Raw genomic sequence first — 24,148 nt, 5'->3', positions numbered from 1 at the left:
AAAAAATTCAGAAAATTATCAGCAATCTAATGAGTTGAATTTCTACAGTTCTTGGATAGGCGAGGAGTCGTGAGGGGTCGTTAACAAATAATCTGTTCTTATGAATCACACTGAACGACTACAAGCAAATGTTGCAAACTTGCAAGAGTAATGTGCAACTTTTTTATTGGAAAATGACAGCTGGAGCATACCTTTTACATGACAAAAGTTACAAAGCAATTGGTCATTTATTTCTTGAGAAATCCTTAAAAATGTGATTTTTTGAAAGTGTCCGTATACTTTTGGTTATATATGTTTACTTATTTTCAATTCTACCACATAAAGAAAACTGTTAAATTTCTTACTTTAAAACTTAGATCTAAAAGTTGCATTCTCATTTTAAAACGCTATAAATTCAAATGTTTTTAATTGAAAAAGTTATTTTTCTCAAAAAATATGAAAAAGTGGCATCATTGAGTGATGCAGCCAAGATTGAACTCTGGCTCCATTCTTTATTCAAGGACTAAGCGGTGAGAAATTGCTGTCTCTCTTTCAAATTTTCAATTTATAAAAAAATAAAACAAATTTGCAAAAGATAGTGCAATGAGCATTAAAATAGGATGTTAGTAACAAGTGAAAAGCAATAATAACAAAATCACAGTTGACGAAAAGAGATTTAAGTTTTTGTCCTTCAATTTGCTTCTCACTCCTGCTTTAATATACAACTAATTTTTTAAACTCGTTATCCCCCGTTTTCCTGTTTTTATTATATTTTTTTTTCTGTAACTGAAATTAAGAAGTGAATATTGTGCTTCAATAAAAATATGTGACATATATCAATCGTCACTTAATTATTTCAAGCATAATTTATATGGAAAAACTTTCATTACTTTGAAACTGGTAAATAAGCCATTTTTTGCTGAATTTATGGATATCATGGTTTCCTGGGACTATATATATATATATATATATATATATATATATATATATATATATATATATATATATATATATATATATTTTTTTTTTTTTTTTTTTTTTTTTTTTTTTTTTTTTTTTTTTGATGCAATTTTGGGTATCATCCGTTTTTGGCATGCTTTTGCAATTTTATTTTTTCATTTATTTATTTTCTTTTCCTCCTTTTTTGCTCTCTGACCACTCTCATCCCTGAAGTTGGTTTTTCCAGCTGCAGACCTGTATATTTTTATGCATTTCATGATGAAGAGTTTTTCTTTGTAGAATGATTATTCCCCAGTTATTTAAACTTTGTTCTTATGTGCCCTAGGCTTGTTTGTATCCCCCTACCCCCCCCCCCCCCCCACCACACACACACATGAACAATGAAAGGGTTTTTTTTTTTTTAATATACAGTTAAAAGTAATTTTATTTAAAGTCTTCAAGAAATATCATGACACAAAGTTAAAACTATTCAATCAATTTCATTCCAAACATTAAAAGTTTGCTGTAGCCCATGCATGATTTTAAAAGATAAATATTGTGTTTAGTATTTAGATGCCATTGTCAAACATGTGACAGAAAACCTGAAATCCCTGGCCCATGCTCCAAGTGTTCAACTTCAAGATGTTCCTGATAACTTTTTTCAGTTGTCTCTAGAAGATGATGAAAATGATCCTAATGAAGGGGCTGTGGCTCAAGCTGCTAATGCAAGGTTAGTTCAATTTCAAAAGTTCTTTCATAAATATTTGCAAAAAATTTTAATGATTTTTTTTTTATTTATTTATTTATTTGACTAATGAGAAATTCTGTATTTTGTCTGAAATTGCAGCAATTGCATTCCTAGTGAAGGACTACATTCCATATATATATAATAAAAGTGAAAAATATTGAAAAGACCACACCAAAAGCCCATAGATGCGCAACGCAGCAAAACTAAAAAGCCAAGTAAATAAGCCAAGTAATATATATATATATACATACAGGGGCGGACTGGCTAGGTCGGCTAGTCGGGGATCCCCGACTGGGCCAACCGCCGAGTGAGCCACTTCCAGCAGTTTTTTTTATTGAACTTAATACATTTGAATTCACAACAAGCATTTTTTAAAGTGTTCATAACAAAAAAAAGTACCAAAGTAAATAGCCGAAGTAGACCCGTGCGATTGATTTCCTCTCTTATCAACTTTTTCTCTAGTTTTTAGAGCTCTGAGGGCCATGGCTCCCACATTGAGGAAACGAGACGGGGCCAAAGAAGTTGGGGTCCGACACGGCCTGAAAAACGGCCCGGGAGAAAAAAAGAGAATTAAAAACTTATATTTGTACTTCTATTAACAAAAATTGAAGCAGCCCCCGGCCCTGCCATAAATGCGTGTGCCATGCCTTGGGGGTGTTTATACAAATGAACAGGGGCATGCACAAGGGGGAAGGGAGAAGGAACACCTGTTGGCCCGATTCCGAGCCAGAAGGGGGCCCGAGATTTTTTTTAATTGAGGGGTGAAGTATATGTAGGGATATAAGGGTAAATAAGATGGAGGGGGGCCCGTAAAAATCATTTGCAACGGGCCCCAACATTTTTGTGCACGCCCCTGGTATTTCACTGGTTGTAACAGATTAAACTAAATGCTGTCAATTGGCAAGAAATTACATTGGTTTATTGTAAACTATCGCTATACGAGTATTTTCATCTCAGAATCGGATACAGGAATGCAAGTGTGAACTACGATAAACTGAATCTGTGAAACAGGACAAAATTTCTACTTAGAAGGAAGCGCTCTTGAACATAAGCGGATTTAGGACTGAGTTCGAGGGGGGAGGAGAAAGATTTTTGTTTTTTGAGCAACATTAGTTGTAATCAGAACCAGATTTAGACTTAACGAGGTCCCTAAAGTGCTTCAAGTATGAGGCTTCTTTGTAGTCCTAAAGCCACCAACGATAGTCTTAAGTCTACACTTGAGGACTCTGATGCAAATACCAGTTACGTTCAAACTTTTCCCTTTAAAAAAAAAAACATTTTTGCGTGTGGAGAACATAGTTTTTCGATTGGCGCAACAATGAAGCACAAATGTAAGATCAGACCTCTGCTTTGTAGCAAATAATGTGGTAAAAGCTTACCAAAATTGAGTGAGTCTGGACTTACTTGGGTTCTTGCATCAAGGCCCTCATTTGTGTTTTCCAGATTTAAATATTGGAAAATTGCTACACAAAGTCTTCAAACCTCTGCCATTCACTTAAAATCACTAAAGACAGCTTAAAATTGCACTTATAGAAATTTCCGTTGGATAGCTCCATAACCCTTTTATCTGCACTATAGCCTAAAACTGGGGAGGGGGGAGCCCAGAGGGAACTAGCGTTTTCCTCACACCAAAAAAGGGGCAGTGCGCTTTCAAATAAAAGGTTCCTTTTTTTAGAGAACTTTTGTGGAATAAAAAAGGTGCTTCTTTTACTTTTGTGTCATACAAAGTTCAAGTGTTTTCGATAATAATTATTTTTTAAATATTAAAAAGCTTTTTAATGTTTATGTTTAATGGTAATGCAAAAAATATTCAGATATATTCTAATTAGATTCCTGTATATAAGGTGATTGAAACGAGGGAGTGACGTTTCAAGGACAGGCTTGTGTGAATCTTCACCTTTTCAAAAAAAAAAGTTCGCTTTTGTGAAGTTTTGTTTAAACTTTGAAAGGATGAGGAGGGTTTATTAAGCTTAGGGTCAAAGGTTAGGGCACTTCGCTCTCCTAAAAGATCTTGGGGGAAACACTCAGGGAAAACTGTCCCCTTTCATTTTAATGTTTACAAACATATTACATTATTATATTTTTGAAATTTTAATGTCGAAAAATTCCAAAGGAGAGTCGCCAGATACCTGTAGCAACTAAAGTAGTTTAAAATTGGGTTGAGTATACTTCAGTTTTTTAATGCTTCCAAATGAAATCACAGAGTCTCCTACTCTCTCAAACGTGACCTAAGATAGTTTTGCGTTTTTGATAATTCAAAGTCGAAAAGTTTTCGTAGAGAGCTCCCGATGCTTCTCTGTTCCATTAGTTTTACCAAGGGTAGCCTAAAATTGCATTTCTTAAACTTCCCATGTCGGGGAATTTCTGAGAAGAGCCCCCGACATTCTATTGTAAACAAAGATAGTCAAAAATGGACTTCAATTTTGGAAAAAAAAAGTTAAGAAAATAAAATCATGGGAAACCCCTTCTTTTCCCTCTCTTCTAACGTTACCGAAAATTGTAAAATTGCAGTTTTTGAAATCAATTTTAAAAATATCCCACCACTTTCGAAAATTTTCAGGGGGGAATTAACTTAATTCCCTCCCCCTTTCCTCGCATCTTTCCTATTTTGTCCGTCTAGCAGGGCCGTATCCAAAGGGGGGGGGGGGCGATGGTCCCACCCCAACTCCGAAATCCAAAATGTTTTGTAACTTAAAACAGAAGAAAGTTTTTTTTTTTAATTTCTAATGTCAGAAAAGGAAAATAACAAAGTTTGTTTATTCTTAATTTTGTAACTATTAAACGAGTGAAAATTTGAAGGAAGACAAGACAGAAAAAGCAATTCTAGTTCGAATTAGCTGCAAAGCATACTCAGGGGTAGAAGTAGTCCTATATGTCCTATATTTCCTATATTTTCAAAAAAAGCATCAAAAGTGTCCTATATTTTCTATATTTTTAGAAATTGTTCTACATTTCCTATATTCCCATAGTTTGGTGTATATATTTTTAGAAAATGACCTTGGAAAAACCTTTAGGTCACTTGATTCACGCTTTCTTTCAAAGCTTGACAAGAAATAACTCAGGATTGCTTAAAAACGAGATGTTTGTATATATATATATATATATATATATATATATATATATATTGGAATCTCTAGCATAACTTGTCTGTTTTAATTTTGTTTTAGATGTCGAGTATTTTTGACAATGTTTAAAATTGTTTTAAGATGCTGAGATTGGGAAAACATTATCAAGAAAATTTGTTTTATCACAACTTATTCTCTAAATACCAAATTCAAAAAGTAATGGAAAAATCATATAAAGACGCATGACAGTCAGAGGCAAAAGAAGTTGGGGTACCTTCAATAAAAGAAAAAATAGTGAAACTTAAAGAAAAAATTGATTCTGCGCTGTATGATTCATGTAGCAGGTAAAAGGTGAAAATGGCTTTGATATATATATATATAGCAGAAGCTTGGCAAATTCTTTTTATGCTGGTAATAAAAATATTAAACTTGCAAAAGATGAAATGGAGAAAAAAAGGTTTAACAAAAGCTTTTCAAAATGTAAATAATTGTATTAAATGTATATAGATGTCACATTGTTTAAATTTTGTTTTAAAATATTTTTACATAAGTAAACAGTTTTTTCATAAGTTATTCTTTCAAGAACTTGGGGAAACTTAATCTAGATATGTTATAATTTTTATTTTAGTTTTTTTTTTAACTGTATGCAGTATGATTAATTGAAATCATTGATAATAGTTACTGCGAGAATAACTAGATAATATAAACTATGTATTGTTTACTTTTTCAAACAAAATTATTCATAAAACGTGTCCTATATTTGTCCTATATTTTTCATGGAAAATGTCCTATATGTTACAAGTTAACCACTTCTACCCCTGCATACTTGAAATGTAGACCCTTAATTAGGACTTCCTGCTCTATTTCTCAATTCAATTCAGGGCCGTCCAGGGCCAAGGCAGGCCCCTTGTCAGTTTGGTAAACTTGCCCTCCTCCAGGGGCGTGCACAGAAATTTTGGGGCCCGCCACAAATGACTTTTTTGGCCCCTCTCCACATTGTTTACCCCTATTTTCAACCCTAGTTTTGAAAATATTGGGCCCCCTTCAGGTTCGCGCCCGGGCCAACAGGTGTCCCTTTTCCCCCCTGTTCACGCCCCTGCCCTCCTCCCACTAAAACTCTTACAAAACTTACACTGCACTGATTTCAAAACGGGAACTCTCCATTGGCCGGGTCCCTAGTTTCCGATTAGGCTAGTATCTGGTTATCAAGATGTGCCAAATTCAGCTCCTTGATACATCCTGAGTAAAAAATGCAAAAATCATGACTCTCGCATTTTTATAGCATATTTTGCAAGATCAATTTTTAGGACTGATATGTTCCATGTCTTGCCATTTAATTTATACCAAATTCAATATTTTGTAAGTTCTTTTGTTACCGCTCGTTTTTATCTTACTTCTACTACATACTGTTAATACCTTAAGCATGAGAAAAAAAAAACATTTACTCTACTCTATTTCATTTTCTGCACTTCTTGTGATTGAAAACAAAATGTTTGTTTTGAGGAATATTTCGTTGTGTGTGCACAGTGGCGGATGGGACAGCATAACCGGCCCTGGCATTTACTAGCGAGCCGGCCCCTGAAGAGCTGTTCCCTGAAGAGGAGATGCCCCCCCCCCCCCTCTTTTTTTTTTCCAAATGTAAAAGGGAGAGCGGATACAGCTTCCAGTTTCTGGAGGAGTTTTAGGAGGTTTTATGAGGACTTATATTAGAAGAATTGCGTTTACGAATGTGGAGAAAAGGAATAAATATTACAAACACTTGCATAGTAAAAAGTGTAATATTTGTGCAGATGATGAGGGGTGGCGGGGGCGCTCCCCCAGAAAATATTCGAAATAATAGCTAAAAAAACGTATTGTTAGACTATTTTTAGATGATCTTGGGCGATGTTTGCGCGAGGGAGAATTTGGAGATTTCCCCAAAATTTTATCGAAATCAGAGCTTAAAAACGCATGTGTAAGCTATCTTTGGAAACACTAAGAGAAGGAAAGGGGTACAGAAATTGTTTCTAGGCAAAATATCTCACTTGAAGTTCCCAAAGCGCAATTTAGACGACAATTGACTCTCTATGGGGGAGGGCGATGTTTTTTGAAATTGAAGTTCTTCAACAAGTTTGTTATGCTTAAGTTGCCCCCCCCCCCTAGTCCCCAGCCAGTATATGCAGGCTCTATGAGCAATAACGATTGAAGAGGAGCAACTTTTCACGCGATATCGCGAGAAAACAGAGTGTATTATTTTAATGAACGTGTAAAGCGAAAATTCAGACGATTCTTGCGGAGGAGAATTAGGAAGTGATCCCCCAGAAAAAAAATGCTGATATTTAAGTTCTAGGATCATAAATGTGTAGGTTATCATACCGTCCGGAAATTTTTCTGATTTGTTCAGTCGCTTTCTTGACGATCTTTGCATAAGCTGGGGGGGGGAGGTGTTTCGGGGCTGCTTTTCCCCGGCTATTTTTCGGAAATGAAACTTTATAAACGCTGTTGTTATATCACTGATTACGTTAAGGATAGGATGACTGTTATTGGAAATTCTTCAAAATTTAACTCTAAAAAATGCAATTTTAGACTATCTGACAATTTTAAAATGAGAGCAAAGATCCAACGCTCCCCCCCCCCCCCTAGGATTTTTTTTTTTTTCAATTTCTTGTCTTAAAAATGCATTCTAGTTGATCTTAAGCTATATTAGGGAGTGAAGAGTTTCTCCCCAGGAAATTTTTCGAAATTAAAATCTAAAAAATGGGATTGTAGGTCTTCTTTGATAAAGTAAAGTAGACCGACAATTCTTCGAAATTGAAGCTAATAAAAACGTTATTTTAATCGACATTCAATGACGAGAGGGGTAAGAGTCTTCGGAAGATAATTTGTAATTGAAGCCCATGAAACGAAATTTAAGACGACCTCGCGGACTCTCCTTCGGTAATTTTTTGAAATTTGAATTCTAAAACGCAGTTGTAGATGATATTCGCTAATGTTATCAAGGGTTCGGGGGCTCTTCCAGAAATCTTTTTGGAATTGAAGCCCTTAAAAATTTCAGCCCATCTTTGTATATACAAGGGGGAGGAGAGGTTCGATGACCTCTGAAAATTTTCTAAATTGAAGTCCTAAAAGCGAAATTTTAAATGATTTTTAAAGATGGAGTGGAGGCGTTTTCTGCAGGATTTGGATGATCACTCTTCTAGCAGCTTTTCGAATTTGAAGTCCTAAATAACAATTGTAGGTCATCTTTGATGACGGTAGACGGTAGGAGAAGGGACGGGGTTCCGATTTGGAAACTCTTCCCCGGTACTCTCAAAATAAAAGTTCAGAAACATGTTTCAGCTACCTTGATGGTGCAAAATAAAGGGATAAGGTTCGAGAACCTCCCTCCCTTCCCCATTCCTGACTTTGTCCGTATCTTCTTTTTTCAAATTTCATTGATACAAATGTTGTGGGAAAACCTCCCGTAGTATTTCTTTTCAAAGACCATCTTAGTTCTTTGGTTTTTCTATTGTGAAATTTTCAATTTCCAACCTGATATTTGTACTTGTTTGAAATTAAAGTGTTTGGGATTCAATAGACTAATCTTTTTACATTTTGGACTGATGTGGTACTTTTCAGTGACACCGTAGGTCTTCTTTTCCCAACTTTATTTTTTTTTAAATATCATGCCTCCAGAATCTCTTGATAAAAGTTTTTGTTTACTTTCGCTTTGTATAATACATTCAAACACTTAGTATTCATTACAATATTTTAAATCACCCTTACTGCATTTTAACTTTTTTTCTACTTGAAGCATGCTTCGGCGGCCCCTATGAAACTGCCATGATTATTTATCTAATAATTTCTTGTATTAAGCTTAAACTTGTCACGGGTTTGTACTATGTACTGAATAGTTTTTTTCGTCGAAAAATTTTTCAAAATTTGACAGAATGTATCCAAAAATTGCTGCTGCCTTTAGTTAGGTAAATTATAATAAAGAACCGTGGATATCCTTATAGATATAATAGCCGATGATCGAGTAACGCTCATGTTTTAACAACGAAACTCGCGCTACGGCATGATAATTTGATAATATGTTTTGGTAATGTTTAACATGCAGGGAAAATCTTTACTGTGACAAGGCTGAACTCGATCCGGTAACTTAACTGTTTTACTGGTAAGACTGTGATTTCAGAGGAATGAAGAAGCGAAAAAATGGTCAAGAATGAAAGCTACCTACTGGAGTTTAAGGTTAATCCACTGGAGTTAGGGTTACAATTTCAACTATCGAAATATCGCCAAACAGGCAATGGCTTCATTCAATTGTAGAAAAGTAGAAGCAATTTTCACCCGTCATGCCTCGATGGGCGACTTTCTAGTTCCTAAATAATATTCTAAGGTTTAATTGTTTCTTATTCAAATATTGCATTTTCTTTTAAAGTTTTACTGAAAACAAATACTTTTTTGTCACTCGAATTCCACTTGCCATTTTATTATTACTATTTAATTTTTTAAAAATACTGGGAACGTTTTATTTTCTTTCTTTCTTTCTTAATTATAAATATTTTGGTCATCACTAATTAAAAATTTGCAGCCTCGGTTCGGCAGCCTCCCCTGGCTACAGCCCTGCCTTTACGTTTCCGTTTGTCCTCTACAAATAGAGGCAGCTGTTAGGGTTTTAGAAGGTCCAAGACAGTTATGCAACAAAGTTATCGTACCGGCCGATGAATTAACAGACACACCTTGAAACAGCTTACTCACCGCATGAGTTTGTAGAGTTCTTTTTTTTTTTAAATTTTGCAATCATTACTTTTCTTGCAGCAATTTTCTTGTCAGTCGTTTAGAAATGCACCGGATATCAAGCCCCGGATCTGCTTGCCCGCATTCCCCCCTCCCCCCTGTGCGCGGGGGGTGGGGGGCCGCGGCCCGCGTCCTAAAGGGGCCCAACGGATCAAAATAAATTGAAAAAAAAAACTAGCACTAAGACTTATTAAAGTTGCAAATTTTCACTGCTGGCCTCTGGGGATGAGCCTAACGAATTTTGTTGCAGGGGTTCCCAAAATTTTTAGATCTGGGCCGGATTATTATGAAATTTCCATAGATACTTAAATAGTTTTTTTTTTTTTTAAGAAGGAAAAGAAAAGAAAATCCTTTTTTTTTTTTTTTGTACTATTCAATTGTAAAATTCAATGCGGCCCAAACAGAGGCGGCCCATCGGGCATTTGCCCGGCTGCCCGCCGGCCCCATCCGCCACTGTGTGTGCATTTATTTTTAACTTAAAATGTTCTCTTATCAAGAAAATAAAGTATGAATTGTCTAAATGGCCAGAATATTACTCTTTCGTTCTTATTTTCTGAATCTCTTCACCATTTCTTTTAAATCATTTTATACATTTTTTATACTGTAGGGCTTTGATGAAAAGGGGTGGGGAGATTTGGAAAAGTGATCAAAAACAAACTACACTAAAAACCGATATGAGCAAATGACGATGTGCTCCTCTTTTCTCCTCTCTCGTTTTTCCTCTCTGTCGATTAATGTCAACGATTTGTCGAGCAAGCAATTTTTATTTTGAATGCTCTTGATTTGCAAAAGAATGCATACCTTTTAAAAGACTTTGTCTGCCTATTTTCCTTCATATTTTTGTAGTCTTAATTACCCCATATAAAAAGGCCTCAATATACAGATTTTTATATCTATGTTTCAAAAGATTTCCCCGGGGAAGAAACCACCGGACCCCTGAACTTATGAATGTTCTACATCCGACTTAAAGGGACACTCTCCTGTTATCCTTACCACTACAAGGTGAATAAAAAAAGTGATAAGAAATTAAAAACAGTAACGATCCAAACAGTGGGATCATTAAAAAACGAGGCAAAAAACATCTCCTGGGTTATATTTTTATGTCTATATGTATATGTGTGTGTGTTAGGGCAATGTGCGAATCCGGTCCCCTTCCGAAATAAATTTCTGGATACGGCCTTGCCGTATAGAAGCCTATATAAAGATGTGCCTTTTTGGACTTATAACCACTAGTTTCCTTAAAAATGTGTCAGTGTTAGCTTTGTTTTACGTTTCACAATTTTCTTTTTTTAGAACTTTAAAACTTGATTTAGAAACTTAAAGAAAAATAGGAACTAGAGGTAGTTATATATTCTTGCTCAACTCCGAAGAATCGAGATCCGGTACTGTTTAATTTATAGAGGTGGGCCAAAATATACTTTTGCCGACCGGGCCAAAGTCAGCCAGTTCGCCCCTGTATATATATATATATATGTATGTATGTATGCATGTATATTAGAGTGGGCCGAAAAAATCAAATTTCTTCAAAGCACTTAAGGAAAATGTGACTCCCTCACACTAATTACTGTGCAAAATTTTATGACTGTCAGTTAATGTCTTCTGCTTTGGCAAGAGGCTTGAATTTTTGAGATTGAAAAAAAAACATCAAATAGAGAGAAATTTTACAAAATATTTTAAATTCTGCTGAACTTTAAGTCTTAGTGCGCTAATTTTTTTTTTTTTTTAACTTCCTAACACAAACTACTGCATAAAATTTCAAGCTTGTGAGTAATTTTTTCTGCTCTGGCAAGAGCCATTAATTCTGAGAATTTCTCATAAAACTCCTTAAATACGAGTGACTATTTTACACATAAATGGACATGGTTTCGTGGTTTTCCGATAAAATTTCATTGAGTTCACACCCTTTTTTTCCTCTCCCCCCCCCACCCCCCACTCTGAAAGTTCGAAATAACGGGCCTGTCTTTAATTTTGTAAACTCTTAACACAAATTATTAGATATGCTGCAATGAGAGTTCATTAAGATGTAAAAAGAAAATAGCCCACTGGTCTGCATAGCTTTTGCTCCAATTGGCGATTGATTACAGCTTTTAATCTAGTGAACTGAAAATATTTTGAAATATGCATCATATGCAATGGACAACGTCTAAGAAATATTTAAACTACATGGCTTCCTTATCATTTTTCCTGCATAAACAATGAAATAAAGCCTATTTCAGTTCAAAAAAAAGCCCATTATTTCAATTTTTCCATGAGGGGGGGAGGTAAAGGGCATGAACTCAATTTAATATTATCAAAATACAAAACCATGCCCACTTATATGTTAAAACATTAACTTTTTTAAAGTAAGAGGGACATTGACCCCCTTCACTGTAACCCCTTAAAGGAAGGACCTGCTTCAAGGGATGGTCCTATGTCGTTGATGTTATTAAAATTTGAAATATTGCAGGGTATTTGGTATGTAGCTACTTCGTAATGTGTCACTTGTATTAAAGGAATTTTATGTGAAATTCTTGAAATTCAGGCCTCTTGCCTAAGCAGAAAAAAATAACTCACAGACTTAAAATTTTATGCTGTAGTTAGTGTTAGGCAGTTAAAAAATAACCGCACTAAGGTTCAGCGGAATTTAAAATATTTTGTAAATTTTCTTTACATAATGTTTTTATAAAAATCTGAAAATAAGTCTCCTTGCCAGAGCAGAAGACATTAACTCAAAGTCATGTAATTTTGCACAGTAATTATTGTTAGGGAGTCACAAATCTCCACACTAAGGCTAAGTGCTCGACAGAAATTTGATTTTTTTCGGCCCACCCTAATCTATATATATGTATATTAAGGAAGAAGTGTATAAAAGAAAGAGTGTAAAAATATCGTTAAAAGTTTTAAATAGATGACTAAATAATAGGGAAAAAAACAGTAGTGAGAAGAGAAGTGTGTGCAGTTTGGTTACTTAGCTGGTCTGTCTCTCTCCTCCCCTAATAACTTTTGACGTAATAATCTGATTCGAACAAACCTATTTTTGCTCAAAAATTATCAGTCATGACACCTCATTCCCATTTTTCATTTTTTGATGTGAATAATTTTTTGTTCAATTTTAAACAATTTAAAAGAATTAACTAAGTTCCTGCAGGAAATTTTATGGTGTACAGAAATCTTTAACTTTTAAAGATGGGTTTTTCTTAGAACAAATTTTATTGAAAAGTGATCTTGTCAAACATGTACAAAAAGTAAAAGATTATAAAACAATGTTTTAATGCATAAATTAGCAGGAAAGTTGCATATTTGTGTTTAGGGGTTATAAGAAACCCCCTTTTTAATGTAAGAGAAGTGAGCTAATGGATGAAAAGACGTCCCACTACAAAGGTTTGTTTCATTATTTTGAACAATTTTTTTTTTTTGGATCAAGCTAGTTGAAGGGTATGTTTTGAGCAATTGAAAAAAGAATTGAACGGTTGACACCTACAGCCGAAATTCAAACCCTTTTATCTAAGTATTCAACAACACTAAAAATATGTTTTTGTGCTAAGAATTTAGAATGTTTGCAGAGATTATAATTGTATTTTTGTTTTCGAATGTAGAATATTAGTTATTAAAAGAAAATCCTAGTTTCTTTAACTCATTGCATAGATTTTACAAAAATTAAGATTAATTAACTATAAGTGAAGTAAGTTCAAAATACGAAAGATGAGAGCATGAAAGAGGAAACTGAAATTTAAATTATTTATAGAAAGCCGAACATCTTATACGACTAGCCAATGTGAAGTTAGCAAAGCAGTTTGATCATTTAGTTACAGGAAAAGAACTACCATTACTTATGTTTCGAACACAAGACAATATGATAAGGATAAAAATATTCAAAACATTCAAAACTAATCTGAACAGAGAAAAATTGTTCAGATTACACCACATCAGTACAAAAAAAAAAGTTTCTAAACGATTCAAACCTTCTTAGAAGGATCTAGAACAGCGGTTCCCAACCCATGGGCAGTGGCCCATAAGTGGGCCGCGAACAACATATTGCTGGACCGCGGACACTGGTCGAGAATCTGAACCAAGATAAATCTTGGGGTCTCAATTTCCGTTGTTTGCGAATATTCACTTATTAGATGTATCATCACTCAAAAGCTCTTTTTGGCTCATAGCAACTAAGGAAATTTAAGATTAAGATTTTTCATATTTCTTATGAACTTTCCCCTGTAAATGAAGATGAAATCTAATGAATCAGAAACACCTTTAAATAAAATTGCCAAAACTAGTATTAGCTTCAAGCTTCAAGTTAAATATGCTCCTCTTTTGTTGAACTGGCATGACTAACCAGTAAATTGAGACACTTGAGGAGTTTTTCAACACCCTACCTATTTGAATGAGACTTTTCATAGCAGTTTTAAAATAAAATAATAAAATGTATTGAATGTTGTGAATTATTTGAGACCAAAATTATCCGGTTTCAATCCAGATATCAACTCCCTCGTAGAGGAAAAAGTGTCAAAAATCCCATGGAGCTTTAACTTTGATGACTTGTTGCTGAATTTTCTTATAGCTATGCCAACTAAGTGAATGCAATATTAGAGACATTTTTTTAAGTAGGTGCTGTAAAACAATAAGCTCTAAAATTTGTCATAAAGGTTGAAATAGTTATAAATTATTCTCTGAGTTTAGGAACAGAGTCAGAAAGTTACATGCATCGAATAAGGTTAGTTTCCAAGCGTTGTTGCCCTCAATAAGACCGAGTTCTATACATGCTTATTGATATGTAGGCAGGACCTTCAACTGTCAAAAGAAATTGGAAATATGATTGACAATGAAAATGTTCTAAATGAATTTTTAAGTAGCAAAATTCCATTGGCTAGTAGGATGGATATTGTATATTCTACTAATAGATGAGTCTTTTTCAATCCCGGGATGAAATTTAACCTCTTTTACTGGTTTTCTTCTGAAAACTTGCTCTTTTCACATGCCTCTTTTTTTTTTCTTTTTTTTTTTTTTTTTTTTTTTTTGGCAATTTTTTTTCTAATATTTTATGATAAAACATTTGTGAATTATGTTCTTTAATTATATCGTTTTAAATACTTAAACACGGTCACCATGAAGAATATTTCTCCAAAGAATTTTTACATATTTTTTCCTCTTTGTCAATTTCTTTCCCATCGAACTTTCTTTGTTTATCGTTTTTTTAACTTACAGCTTTCTATATACCGTACTTATGTGCAATTACTCTTTGAGTTTATTTTAGTATTTTCTATACTAAATGTACTTGAGCAGTTTTCCGTAACAGATGTTTTTCATTTCGATTTTAGTATGAAAAAACCCTTAAAGGATAGCCCAAAAGGCATGGAAAATTACAACTTATAGAAACATAGATTAATATCGTCAAACTTCACTACTTGAATTCAAAAATAATTTTCCCAAAGCGAATATCAGTTACTATTCGTTTAAATAAATTTTGGTGCATAAACATTCTGTTATTCGAAGTGATTTTCAATACCTTATCTCCAGCCTCAAGCACATGCGAAGCTTTTTGCGGTTCTTATGCTTGCAACATGAGTCTCTTTTCTTCCATATAATTCCTTCTTTTGGCATCCAGTTCGAGACCCTTCAAGCATTATTTCAAATGTGATACAATCAAAGCTTTTTACGTTTATAAGAATAAATCAGTACGAAACATAAACTGGCAGTGCAGACAAACTATTGGTTTAAATAATTAGTATAAATACAGTAGAACCTCCACTAAAGGACACCTCCGAATAAGGGACACCTCTATTTAAGGGACATTTTTTCTGGTCCCAGTCCCTTTGAATAGGAACTTCCATGTATTTACCTCTAATTAAGGGACACTCTGTTTAAGGGACAGTCACAAAGCCAAAAAATGCAAAAAATAATGTATAAGCGCATTAGAAACAGTGAATTTACTGGAATTCAAGTTCCACTTTTCCTCCAAAAATGTAATGTGAATTAAGTTTGACTTAAACATAGGTATGTGAAGGAAATAAGTAATGTATTTTAAAAAGAAAAAAACTTGCTGAAATTAACATGCATGTTTTGCCCGCTCAACAACTTATTTAAGTAGGTTCAGGGCCAACGGATAGTACACAGCAACTAATTAGCTTTGGGTATAAAACTTAAAATTTGAAAATTATTTTCAATTCACATAGTATTACATTGTAATTTACATAACGTAAAGCAAATATATATAATGAATTACTTCAAAATTATTTCCGTATGCTACAAAACTTTGCCATTACAAAATTTTTGATTAAATTTTAATTAATAAAATAATATAAACTTAGAAATTTGAATAATTATGAATTTTATTTAGAATATAACAAACATTTTCAGTATTTAATCATAAGGGGTAATTGTCTTAGTTTTTATGTTTATTATGATATTATACTACTAAGTACACGGCATGCATCAATTCATCCACCTCCGAATAGGGGACACCTCTATTTAAGGGACAAAATCTCTGGTCCCCTTAGTGTCCCTTATTGAGAGGTTCTACTGTACATATATGCATAATTTAAAACCTATGTCACTCAGTAAGAATGCACCTTTCATGTAGTGAAAAAAATTTTCAAATGGTCTCAATAGTTCCAGAGATTACCTCGAACACATAAACACACAAAAATCCTCTCTCTCTTTATTTGTGGATTAAAAATCATTAAATTTGCATAAAAGGAAGTCATGTGGTGCACATATCAGCTCGCTTGCACTGTTACTCGAATGGACCGTGGCATTGTCTTGCTGATATTTCCAATATTCTCCAGTTATAAGTTCAGCATTTTGTAAAAGATGACTTGTGAGGGCATTTTGATATTCTTGTGAATTCATTTTACCTTAAACAAATGCAACTGAGCTTCCACTATTGTAAGCAAAGCACTCTCAAATCAAGACAGAGCCTCTATCCAATTGGGGCTTGGAGAACATTTTTTTTTGTTTTTTTTTCGTAAATTATGCCAATAGTTCTTCCATCTGTCTGGCCTATCCAAGTTCCAGTTCTTTTCCTCAGAAAAAATTATTTGTATCCTTTGGTTATCCCAGGTCATGATTTCCTGCTCTATGTTGTGCCGATTCAGTAACTGAGGCTTGCAAAAGTTTTACTGTATAAATAAATTGTGTTAAATGTCATTTTTGACAAACATTTAAACCTATTGCTGAATAAGGTTCCTGGCTGAATACTTTTCAGTGATGTAAGTTTGCAAATTTTCTTCCATCATGCGAAGTACAAAGCTTTAGGTCTTTCCCCAATGTTCTACCATAATTATGTTTTTTTTTTTTTTTTTTTTTTTTTTTAATGTTGACCTCTGTCTTCGATCTTTTTTTTTTCCCACAGTGACTCGCCTACTTTTCTTCGTTAAAGAAAGAGCTACAATGCCCTCTTTCATGAACAGTTTACTTCTTACTTTTTGATATCTTTATGAAAAGAACCAAAACTTTGAAAAAATTAAAGACAAAATTACTAGTCAGAGGGTTTTTACAATCTTGTTAACTGCGATGATATTTATTCAAGGAAATGTACTCGTAAATGTAGTTATTAAGAAATACTAGTGACCTTTACGTTTTTACTCAGATTGAAATACTAACTTGGAATATACTTTTTTTTTTTTTTTGTAATTGCATACTTTTACAAATCCTGTCTGTTGCTATATTTCATACCAATGTACATTTTAATATAATACAAGAACATTAAAAATTCTTTAACTTCATTTACTTGTTTTCACAAAACATTTTACTGGACTTTTTACTCAGGCTGTATTACAAAACACTTTTTCCATGCTTTGCAGATGATCAAAATGCAAAATTAGATGCCTTGCAAGATACAGACCATGAAATCACACAGTGTTTTCAGTTTCTTGCCAAGTCTTTAAATTTGGCGACTTTTCTTAAGATTTCAGCAGACTTTAAAACCCTATATCTAGAAAACGAGGGCACATTATTTATGGGTCAAAAAAATGTCTCAATATACTCTTTCAAATGGTACCATTTAAAACTTTTTCATTATTACATAGACCGTGTGGTTCCCTTGTCAGAGGTGAAACATTGCTTAGCATTGTTAGAATTCTACCACACAGTCAGTTGTCATGATGAATATGTGGTAGAATTCATGAAGGAAATATTTCAGAAATGCTCATTACTTTTGGCTGTGCGGCGGCTGTTTCTTCTGGCCTGTAAGACAATATAGCAGTCATCGGCGGGTGTGGTTCCTCGTGGACGACCACTACTGAACCCCCGGATAGCTGTTCCTGTAGTTTGAAATTGTCTCCAAAGTCGTGAAACGATGCTGTGAGCAATTCCGAACTCTGCAGCCACACTTGTCACACTGCAGCCTTCCTCCAACTTCCCAATGATTCGACCTCGGGTAAAAGCATCCAGATGTCATCTAACAGATTGATTATTCGCCATTTCTCGCTGAGACAGCAACTCGGTGTGATTTTAACTACTATACGGCATGCAATCTCTTTGCCAGAAATACTGATCTTACACCGACAACATGCTTTATACTACTCAGACACTCCCCCATTACGTCTGCCTGCATATCTGCGCATGTGCTACCGTACATCACCTTACTTAATCTCCTGATTAGTCTTTCTGTCCGCTCTGCCTCTTCGTTCAGCTGATATGCTAATTTTTCAACTTCGTCCTTAATTTTTGCACACCAGTGTAGTTTGTGATTCTGCTTTTTTTTTCGTTAAGAAGACATATCATCTTTAAATGTTAAGTACCCTTCTTTTTTTTGTTCTACTGTAAATTTGCTTTTACTTATGTTTTAATGGATTGTATAACATTATGTTTAAAAAATAAAGTCCTTCTTAGACTCAATTATTTTTAGAGGGGTGGCAGACCACTGGGTACAGAGTTCTTATGCATTTCCAATAATCGGTCATGGTAGATTGACCACCGGGTCTATGCTGTTTGGTTGATCTACCTAGTAGTCGACTGTACTCAATATGGATTTTCTAATGTTCATCAAGTAGTAATTAAAATAAAGTATTGACACAAAGGCATTTTAGTTGTTTTGAGTATTATAAACATAGATGTTACGAAGACATCAAGAATGCAGAATTCTTTATTAGTTATTGAAATAATAAATTTACAATGCTGTGCTGTAAGTTTCGCATTCAATTTTGTTTAAATTTATTCACTCATACCCCATAACAGTAATGAAAATGAAACGGCCAACTACTGGCAGGTTCGGACTGCTCAATCGGGCCATCTCCCGAAGCGCGGGTTGCAATTTGTGGTTTAACTCCTTTATTATTTTTTTTACTTGCAACACTCCTTTAATAAATACAAGTTTGAAGGACCATCGAATTCGGTAAAGGCAGCGCCAGGCCTATGTTTAATGAGGCTTGGGAGGCAATCAAGCAAGCTCTGGATATAGGTTTAATATCAGTAGTGCTCAGTAGGCATTTTTTGAGTGTACTCACGGCCGCCAAGAGCCAAAGTGAGGGTCCGCTGTCTGTTGGTTTTCTGACCCCTTTTACATTAGAACTTAATCAAGGGTCACCGAATGCAGGTTTCAAACTGTTTCAACGAAAAAAAAACTTACAACTAGTATATAGTGTAAACTTGTGGCAAGCTGCAGTTTAAAAAAATATTAATGGATAAATACAATTCATTGCTTCATAGGGGCCACCGACATATTTATATCTTTAATTGTTTACATTAAATATCATCACGAAAGTCACAGCTAAATGGAAAATACACAGGAGCTACCAAAATAAATTTTGAACAGAAAAAAAACATTAAAATACAGTGGGAGAGTTTTTAAATATTGCAATGAATATGCGCACCAGTTGTTCTAAAAGATTCAGGAGGTATAATATTTAGAATTTAAAAAAAAGACTGGAAAAAAGATTGCAAAGCACACCACATCAGTCCAAAACATTAAAAGTTCTTTTTATTGGAGTTGCAGACAGCTTTGTATTCCAAATAGATAAAAATACTAGGCTGTACAAACCAACCAAAGCAGTCCAGTGGTTTTGGAGAATAATACTGAGGGTGAGTTTTCCACATTAACCATAATTAGAATAAATAGGAGAGGATAGCCAAGAAGGTGTTCCTCGAACTTTGTTCTTTCATTTTATGTCACCAAAGGTAGCCTAGAAGTGTGATTTTGAAGCTTTGATTTTGGAAACATTCTGAGGGAAAGTTTTTAAACTCCACAATTGCGCATTTAGGACTTCTTTTTTGAAAGAAATCCCTGGGGAAGCACACCCCATTAACCCTTAGAAACGTCCCCTAACCATCATTAAAGATCATCTGAACTTTCTATAACGGGCATCACTTCTAAACAATTTCTGGAGGAGAGCCTCTTCTCATAACTTCAATAGTAGATCATCTACAACTGTGTTTCTGGAACTTCATGTTCTATAAGTTGTCGGGCCCCCAAACCTCTCCTCTCATGAACAGTACCAAAGATAGTCTAAAACTGCACTTTTAAAACTACAATTTCGTCAAATTTCTGGGAAGAGACTCTCAGAGAACTCCTCAATTCAATTTCGAGATCCTTTAAGAATTCAATTTCAAAAATTTCCAGAAGAGACTCTTAAACTCCTGGGCATGTCCATGAAAATAGGGACATCGCAGTTAAAAAAAAACTTCATTGTATCAGTAAGTTTTTTCTTTCATATGAGGTAAAAAAGATTTCGCATAATTTTTTATAAAATAATGCAAAAAAAGTTATTAACACATTTTTTGTAAGTTTCATCGGTAAATTTTGACACTACTACTCAGTGCCCACGTGTTGTTACATTAGCGATTCTAAAAATTGATCTTTTTTTTCGCTTAGGAAATTAATTGATATGTCTACGATCTTATTTTTTATTCAAATGTGGTTTATCTAGGAAGAGATTAGATGAACAAAGAAACTTTAAACAGTTATAATTGTCTTCTAGCAATTGTATTTAAACTAGGCCTCATACTCTCTAATGTAATATCAGTCACAAAATTGTATAAAAGTTTGCATTGCTTAAACAAAAATAAACCCAAGTTTATAAAAAGTCATATTCTTTTCATTTATGATGATATCTTTAATTTTTATCCTTTAAATATTTAGAAATATTTGCATTTAATTATTTAAAATATGTAACATCAGTCACATTTTCTTTTTTCGTTAATGAACCTCAAACAAATTGCACAAAAAGCATTGACTGCTGCAGAAAGACAAAAAAAGGAGGCGATATAAATTAAGAAATAAAGGAAAATAAGAAAATTTCAAAAATTAAAACAAAGTAGAAGCTGAAAAGAGCGTATGATAAAAAATAAATAAAATAATTTTAAAAAACCTAGCATAATTACCAAAGTTAGTTTAGAATAAATTTAAAAAGATAAATTAGGTGAAGAAATAGAACAAGTATAGAACAAATTTTAAGTACAGAAGTCCCAAGTTTAAATTAGCAGTTGCATTGCCCCTCTTTAAAATAATAAAACCTTGGTAAAATCTGTTAGTCATTCAAAGCGTTCTTTGTTATATCTTCACAAAAGAAAACTGCTGCTGTAAAAAATTTTCTGGCATGAAATTTGATAAACAGATACTCCTAGTTCTTCATGTATTACATTTGGATAAAAAAGTGCTACATCATCGATACAGAATTATTTCTAAATGTCACAGCTTCATGCAAATTTCAGAGTTATCACCATCTGACTTGCAATCATGTTATAAAGAATTATATTTGAGGAATACTTTTTTTTTTTAATTCAAAAAATGTATTATGTGTTTAGCAACAACTCTTTTTTTACAGTAAAGGAGGGAATCACTTCCAGCAGAAAATGTTCCAAAATTGTTGACTGCAACTGGAGAACGGGTTTTTGACAAATATGACAAACAATTTAATCACGAGAAGTTAGATCCATTGAATTTGAAAACTAGGAGTTTTTAGTAACTGCCAAGATTCAAGCAGTAAAACGTTGGAAATAGCCTGTCAATGTGGATGAAATTTATTATTCACATGAGAAAGGAATAAAATATTTAGCGCACTAGATGTAGTAAAGGCGCAAAAGGACTTTTTATTTTATGAAATCCATCAAAAATTTAACTTTTAAAACTTTATAAATGAACTTTTCTAGTATTTTAAATACAATTTTACAATTTTAAATGCAAATTTTATTTTGAAGGAGAAATAATTTATAAATTGCAGCAACTTATTGTAAACGTAACATCAGTCACAAATTTTTCGTATCATCAGTTATGGTTGTTGAATAATTTTTATGCTTTCAGTTTTTAAGTTTTTTCAATAAAACATAGTGTTTTCATCAAGTCTGAAATCTCTATTTTAAGGGGAAGAAATCTGTTTAGATTTTACGTTATTAGTTTGATGAGAATTTCAAATTATATATAAGTCACTTTTCTCAATGTCTTTTCTGCGTAACATCAGTCACGTGTTTTCATTTCTCTTAAATTCATACAAAAAAAAAATCTTTAAGGCTGAAAACAAGTGTGGGGGGCAGTGATGTACCATATCATAATATTTTAGATCAATTTCAGAAGAAACAAAATTTAATTTCAAGACTGCTGAATTTATAAGTTATACATAGAGTCAAATTGTAATATCAGTCAACGTGGACATACCCTACTCCATCTCTTCTCTTCCTTGCACCACCAAAGATCAGCTGAAACTGCGTTTTTAGAACTACAATTTCGAGATTTTTCCCGATGGAGATGACTTACCCATCCCCCCTATCATAATCGAAGATAATCTGCACGCGTGTTTGTAAAGTTTCAACTTCAAAAAATTACAAGGCGAGGGCCCTCCAAATCCCCCCTCCACCTACACTATTAAAGATTGTAAAATGGCGTTTATAAAAACTACAATTTCAGAAATTTTCCTCGGGACAACCCCCCGAATTTGCTATAACTGAGAGAATATTACACCTACGATTAGGTTTATATTGCTTCAATCTTGTAATGACATCTCCTAAACCAGAAGCTAAAATCTCTCTCTCTCTCTCTGTTAAAATGCGTTAAAAATTAAGGGTCCACCAAACTCTTACACTCTCCAAGTTTTTGACCTTGTGACGGCCCTGCATTTGTTTTATTTCTCTTTTCTCCTTCCACTATTAAAAAACCCTTAAAGTTGCAAGATTGTGTACATGGGGGGGGGGGTACCCTTGAGCTAAGGGCCGGTTTTGTGTAATCGCCTGATCCATTTTAACAGTCCTGTCCGACCCTGACTACTGGGCTCATACATAGCCGAACACTGGATTTCTATAGCCAAATACTGGAGCATTTTCTTATATTAACAACAAGTTAATTTTTGAAATAAAAATTTTTTATTTCTGAAACAATTCAGTGAATCTTTATCAGAAAAGTATAGCTTAAAGTCTTACAATGTGTTTGTTGTTGCATTGATTGCTAAAATTTATAGTGTAACAAAAGACAGTGATCGCTGTCTGAAATGGCCAACTACTGGAGCTCTTATCTGAATAAGGTTTTTTTTTCCTATCGCAAGCGTTTATTTACCAGTTATATTTTGAATGTGTTTATAATATGATTTAAGATTAATTTTTGCCTTATTGTTCCATTCCTTGCATTCAAAGCTCCCTGTATTTCTGAAATTTGGTGCACATTACTGTCGACCCTCATTAACACAAAATTCACAAGACCATGATACTTATTTCATGCTAATGGGATTTCACCATACCCAATAAAGTATTATTGATTGTTAACTCATAGATCAAACAAGCATTTCATGCAGAGCAATGTTTCAGGTGAAGCGATTTTTAATTAATGAGCTTTGACTGTATTTGTTCGTAGTTTTTCACTGTATTGAATTTATATTGAATGATATAAAAACAATTGATTTTTTAAATAGTACACACTACCTCAAAAGTAATAATTTTTTGTTCTTAGGGTTCAACCGGCAAATGAATACTATGATGATGATGATGTGAAGCCGCCAAAACTAAGTCGAAGAGAGCGTTGAGGTTTTGTCTAAACTATGATAAATTCCACTTTGTTGTAATCTTAAAGCATTAAATGTGATAGATATTGCGTGATATCACTCTTTCTTAAAAAGGAATGGTCATTTTAAGTAGTCTTAAGAAAATAAGGAAAGAACAAAGAAGGTTTTGAATTGGTCAGATATGGTTGGATGGGAATATACTGATTAAATTTATGTATTAATTAAATTTAGAGTGTTCTGACTTGCTCCTTCTATTACATTTTATGCTTTGTGAGTGGTAAGCATTTTTGTTCATCTTTCTAACTTTATAAGAAGAGTGTGTGGAAGTGTTGGCTAAAAGTGCTTTCATTTTTGTATTTGAAAAAACTGGTGCTTCTGTTATATTTTATAAATGTTCATATACATGTATATGTTTCTTCATCAAATAAATTTTTGACTTTTTCAAAACTTAGTGTTATTAAATAAAAATGCAATTGATGCACTTTAAGAACACTGTGACAAAATTTAATTTTTGCATTATAACATTGAGTTTAAATAGCTTTTTTATGTTAAGTTTGGTCTGCTAAAAGCAAAGATATAAACTAAATTCTTGTAACAAGTACCAAAAAGGGTATGATGAATTTAATTTCCATAAATAAAAAAAAACTAAATTTTAAATGGTATCTGAGCACGTTTGTTTGCCTGCATTCAGTGGCGTAGCTAGGAGGGGGCGGTCCGCCCCGAGCGGCACTTTTTGGGGGGCGGCAGTTTCACTTTTGATA

The 24,148-nt window shown here is 33.7% G+C and overlaps 1 protein-coding gene across 2 annotated transcripts in view; it reads left to right on the top strand.

Moving 5' to 3' along the window:
• LOC129231808 (histone deacetylase 3-like) overlaps positions 1–23,824 on the top strand; it is an 86,440-nt gene extending 62,616 nt beyond the window's left edge. For both annotated transcript variants that reach the window (XM_054866185.1, XM_054866184.1), the window contains exons 13-14: positions 1,485–1,648; positions 23,336–23,824. In XM_054866185.1, coding sequence (XP_054722160.1) covers positions 1,485–1,648; positions 23,336–23,408 — 237 coding nt within the window. In that variant the 3' untranslated portion in view covers positions 23,409–23,824. The remainder of the gene's footprint in view (positions 1–1,484; positions 1,649–23,335) is intronic.
• The last annotated feature ends 324 nt before the right edge of the window (positions 23,825–24,148 follow it).

Source organism: Uloborus diversus, chromosome 10, assembly GCF_026930045.1.
Source record: "Uloborus diversus isolate 005 chromosome 10, Udiv.v.3.1, whole genome shotgun sequence".
NCBI lineage: Eukaryota > Metazoa > Arthropoda > Arachnida > Araneae > Uloboridae > Uloborus > Uloborus diversus.
This window is presented reverse-complemented; position numbering and strand designations above follow the sequence as displayed.